The 5346-nt window shown below is 43.6% G+C and overlaps 2 protein-coding genes across 2 annotated transcripts in view; one reads left to right on the top strand and one right to left on the bottom strand.

The window, feature by feature from the left end:
• The window catches only part of LOC106810326 (E3 ubiquitin-protein ligase TRIM9-like), a gene marked incomplete at its 3' end in the record, with an annotated part of 91610 nt that extends 88926 nt beyond the window's left edge, over positions 1 to 2684 (bottom strand). Inside the window, exon 1 of the mRNA XM_014813636.1 lies at positions 1877 to 2684. Within this exon, the coding sequence (XP_014669122.1) occupies positions 1877 to 2653 (777 nt within the window). The remainder of the gene's footprint in view (positions 1 to 1876) is intronic.
• An 83-nt stretch (positions 2685 to 2767) lies between these two features.
• Positions 2768 to 5346, top strand: part of LOC106810325 (L-2-hydroxyglutarate dehydrogenase, mitochondrial-like) — a gene marked incomplete at its 5' end in the record, with an annotated part of 17974 nt that continues 15395 nt past the window's right edge. Inside the window, 2 exon segments of the mRNA XM_014813635.1 lie at positions 2768 to 2897; positions 4577 to 4713. Of these exon segments, the coding sequence (XP_014669121.1) occupies positions 2768 to 2897; positions 4577 to 4713 (267 nt within the window).

The raw sequence follows: 5346 nt of genomic DNA, 5'->3' as shown, positions 1-5346 counted from the left end.
CAGGCAGAGAGAGACAGAGAGAGCGAGAGAGAGAGAGAGAGAGAGAGAAAGAGAGCGCAAGAGAGAGACTGGTTATTGAGACTAGGTTCGTGACAGCTGCCGACGCACGAGTTACAGTTTGATGTATTTACTCGCGCAGATTGCTCATCACGGCTCGTCTGACCATTGATTTAATATCTCTCCTTCTCTCTTTCTGTTTCTCTCGCTGCTAAATCTATGGCAAGACTTCCTATATGTGCTCACATGAGCGCGTTGCTTGCGTTTACAGTACACACTACTAGAGTCGCAAGAGCGCGCTGTAACTGAGCTATTCGGTGCCTTTAGTTTCGGAGCCTAGAGAATATTTAGTCCAGTCCTAGACTGAATTTTCTTGAAGCGAAATGCAACCGAGAGACCATTTCTTATCCCATCGCGCGCCAGCGTTCACTTACTAACACACAGGCCAATAAAATCTTTTGATGGTTCCGTATTCGCCGCCGTTGAAAAGCATTAATTCGAACGTTTCTGTTGCAACAGGCGAATTACTCAGAGAAAAGGATTGGCACAGACGCACAGTTACAGTTTTCTGCACGCAAACGGTTCTGACTTCAGGGGCATGATATACGGCAAGTTTTAGCGGTCGGCAGCATTTCTAGTCGAGTCTGTCCATTATGAGATAAATTTTTCAATACACGAGTGTAAGACGGTGCGGTGTACGGCTCGCATACCAAAACAGAATTAGTTTCCCTAAAGGTTTTCAAATTGAAATTAATTCTTAATCAGCTGCAAAGCGTGGATTGTTCGGGCAAGCTTACAGATCGATAAATATTTAATTCGCGGTTCGACCCTCACGACGAGTGTTCTTAAAACGCTTTCGTCGCATATTTAAATCACATGCTCCGTACATGTATGTAGCTGCGTAGCCGCGTACCCGAGCGTGTTGAACACCCACACATAATTTTACGCCTACTCTTTCTACAAATCACGCCCACACTGGTATCAAGACTGCTGCAGCTGTTCCTATTATTGGTGCGCTTTTTTCTACGCGTTATATTATTCTTTAATTCCTCTATTTCTTTGCAGTTCTGCGAATCTGCCAAGGTGACCACAAGATATGTTATATACATTATATACTTTCACTTTCATAGCAACCGTATTGCTATTGTTTCCACTCATATATGTATTCACACTGGAAGAAACTTCCATTGTTTAGATTACCACTGAGAAATATATAATTAGGTGATCAATTATATTTAGAAACTGTGTGTTAAATTTGCACAGCACTGCATCAGCGTCACTAAAATGAGAGAATAACTACAGTCTGCAGACAAGTATAGACGACTAAGGAGAATACTATAGACTGATTGACAACGCATGGAATAACTTGCAACATAACAATGAATAAATCCCGGCTGGGACATTAGATTATTCGCCACCACGAACACATGCAACTCTCCCGCTTCCCCTCCTCTCGTGTGCCAATAACAAATACGGCGTATACGGTACCTCCCTAATTTGTAATCCAACGTGCATAGCGCATAGTATGTAACAGCTAATGGTTGAATGTTTCTACCCTCCGTGCATGTCCCCGCTGAGTCTCGTATGTGTCACAGCGTCACATCTTATATATGTGACTTGCCCTATACCTTTATGTATCACAACGTATGTTCCTACCTTTTGTGCCTTCCCCACACTCTCCCAGCCCTTTATGTGTCACAACGCATGACGTCCCTACCTGCTGTGCCTTCCCCCATTCCCCCTGTATGTGTCACAACGCATGTTCCTGCCTTATGTGCCTCCCCGGCCCTCTCCCCCTTTATGTGTCACACAACGCATGTTCCCGCGTTATCTGCCTTGCAGTTGCCTCCACTCCCCCTTCATGTATATATGTTCCTACCTTCTGTGCCTTGCCCATGGCACCAAGTGCCTGCACGTCGTGGCTGTTGTGTCTCCCGTCCTGCAAACACAGGTAACAGACGGGCATCTTACACAACATGCAGTACATGCTGAGATGCTCGTCAGCGTGCTCCGCGCAGCGCGCATCCCGCACCTTATTCTTGCTTTTCAGCTTCTCGCGACCCTGCGTCGGGTTGAGGAGGGTGTGTGCGGCGAGGGGACCGCGCGCCGGGTGACAGTTGTCCTTGCACGGCGCACAGTAGAAGACTTCGCACTGCTCGCACATCAGCGACGCGTCGGCCGGCTCGCCCTCGCACAGCTGACACTTCACGACGAGATTCTTGGACTCGCGATATCTGTCGATGATCGACTGAAGAGCGCGCGACTTCGGTAGGTTTTGCACGCCGTTTTCGTCGAAATACACCGTCTTGTGGCAGACGGGGCACGTCACCGCCAGCGAGTTCGCCGGCAGTGGCGGAAAGATCATGCCATGGATGTTCGGTGTGCCGACATAGCTGTTCGGTCGGCTGTTGACGACCACGCCGCTGTCAGTTTCGCTGACGATGCTCAAGGTGTCCACATTCGGGCTGTCGCCGGTCGAGCCCTCGTACGAGCCTTCCGAGATCACCGTCTGAGCGTCCTCGTTTCCTGACAAAACTTGCTGCGCTGGTTGCTGGATATGTACTCCACAGTTTAGACACATAGAATGCAAACATGGCAAAAGCACGGGATTGTTGTAGATCCTTTTGCATACGGGGCACTTCAGTTCCTCCTCCATCCTGCCGTCTTCTTCGCTGAATGTTTGTGGAGGCCGCATAGCTTGCGAATAAAAACAGAGATCTCGCGAGAACGCTTTTCACTTGGAATTCTGTCGTGAGAGGGCGGCACCTCCCAGCCATGGCAGCCTCCATCAAGAAGTTTGTGTGTTTATCTAACGCAAAATACTTTTTAAGTAAAAATGCAGCCTCTACATCTGTTGCAAATAACCAAGCAAATACCAGGCAGTACTCCTCGAGTCAAAGGTACTCATTATGGCACGCAAAATTTATTAGTAACGGTATAGTTGAAGTAAAATATTTTATTATATTGAGTAATGAGGCTGAGGGGGCTCAAGAAGCCCCTTAATTGTTTGTTCAACTTCATCATTCATGCTCCATTGGCATTGTGTTTCACGTGCTTTGCCTTTAGCTTGACCTTTGTGGCTTATCCTTTCATTTTGCTACGTTTACGGAGTATATAACGACCACTTAAAAGACTGTAACGATCCCCACCAGTAGTTATGTGTAGATGACAATTGGGTTAGCTGTCTGGACTTCCTTCTTAATTTTACACAACGTGTATTGTAATTTGTAAGACCAGTTTTGTCTAAAACTATGTCCCTCTTAATTTATCTTCTTCCCCTCATTTTCTTGTTCCTAAAACCTGAAAGTTTAGGCACAAACGAATGATTTGAGCTACAACCCTATGAATTATATGTAGCCCGCCAGACTCGTGTGCTGTTAGTAATTGGTAACATCCACTGTGCCGACCGGTAGGCCTACACACGTGGTGCAGTCCCATCTCTCGCACCTCCAGGGTCCGTAGAGGTATCCATATATATGTGTGTTGACTCATACCAGTATGGTGGGATATCTCGTCACAATTTTTTCGCATTTTAGGGAATTAACAACTGGTCAGTTATCTTGTGATTAAACCTGTACTGTAATTTGGTTTATACTCTCTTTAAGCAGTGTTCCACGTACATAGATTCTTTTTGTACATTTGCTAGGCGTCAAATAAAAGGCACCAGCAGCATAGCAGACATCCGATCTCGTGTGCGTAATTTTACAAAATCTGCAAAAATGGTGTCTTTGATTATGTCATTCGGCACACATACAAACAAAGTTTAGCTTTGACGGTGCATTCGTGGTAGCCGCCTGAGCAACCAGACAACGCGCATGTAATAGTAAATGCTGATATATCGTGCAAAAATGCAGCATACATGTGCTAATGAATTGATTTGCCTGGCGATTGCAGGCACCACGCCGGTACATAGACAAATATAGACCTACTGTGCAGGGTTTAAGATTTAGGTGTGTACCAGCACTACATATTTCAGGTCTTTCTACTTACATTTTCAATTTTTGATCTGCACGAACATTCGAATGCATCATTTGGGTTTTGAATAAAACAATAATGTTTTAATATGGGTCACAGCTCTAGATTAGATTATAAAATGTAAGGTAATGTGCAGATTTTATCATTTTAAACTCAGGGAACAAATAATAGATACCTGTTCAGGTACCATTTTATTTAACAACTTTGCATTTTCTTGTGTGATTTGGAGTGGTTGGAACTTTTTGCTGTTTCAAATGGCAAGATATATTATGACTACTTAATTACTAATGCTGCTTGAGCCCATACATTATTAAATTGTGGTTACTGCACTACACTGTGTTCTAGCGTGTCTCCTCCCGAGATACGCCTGCAGCACAACATGTCTGCGTCCAATATGTTGCAATGATTTGTATTTACTACATGAAGTATTATGTCTATCTAACAACACTGGCCATTTTATTCCTCTCGTGACTTTAGTTTCTACCCCATCTGATTTTATCAAAAATTACTGAACATTGAAAAGCTTGATTTATGACAAACTACTGAATGTGTTATTATATATGTATTTCTATTACGTTCTTTTGTGCTATTAACGTTTCTGCAGTTTGCCTGTGCAACAATTTGATGTTGTGGTTGTCGGAGGTGGAATTGTTGGACTTGGCACCGCACAGGAGCTGATTGAGCGTCGCCTTGGTGACAGCAAACTGAAATTTGCCGTCCTAGAGAAAGAAAGTGATGTCGGTAAGCCTTGTACATGAGAACTTTGTATGAGTACCATGCATTGTAGATCGTGAACTTGTTGAGTTATAGAGCTTTAGCTCAAAGAAGGACCTAGCATTAGTGTTGGAGATCGGTCCAAATTTCATGATCGATCATCGGTTTTACAAAACGACCGATGATCGATTAATCATCGATCATTTTAAATTGCGGCGACGACGCGGTGACTCCGCATCATCGTCAACACAACCGGTGTATTGCGAAGGAATATTGACATTATTGTATGTGTAGCTAGTATTTAATGGTAAGTAAATTAAGGATACTGTTAGGGTTACGGACGGGTAACACTCTAAAGGGCATTGCAACATAACTGCTCATCAAATTCAATAAAAAAAATATTAAAAAAATTGAGTTGTACTCGGTCGTCCTATTTTCTACTCGATTAATTAACTCGGCAGCCCAAACGAGTAATGATCGACGAACTCGATTAATCAGAATTAACACCACTAAACTAGATACATTAATTTTTCAGTTGTCTGATCGGGCAACTAGCCAAGAGAATAACTTGTCCGACATAGACTTTAATTTGTCTTGGCAATTTGATAACCGTTGGTGTCGAGGGCTGATTTATCATCTAAAGTTTATTGATTACAAAAT

This window comes from Priapulus caudatus, unplaced genomic scaffold, assembly GCF_000485595.1.
Source record: "Priapulus caudatus unplaced genomic scaffold, Priapulus_caudatus-5.0.1 Scaffold433, whole genome shotgun sequence".
Classification (NCBI taxonomy): domain Eukaryota; kingdom Metazoa; phylum Priapulida; class Priapulimorpha; order Priapulimorphida; family Priapulidae; genus Priapulus; species Priapulus caudatus.
The sequence above is the reverse complement of the archived record's forward strand: the minus strand, read 5'-3'. Positions and strand labels throughout refer to the sequence as shown.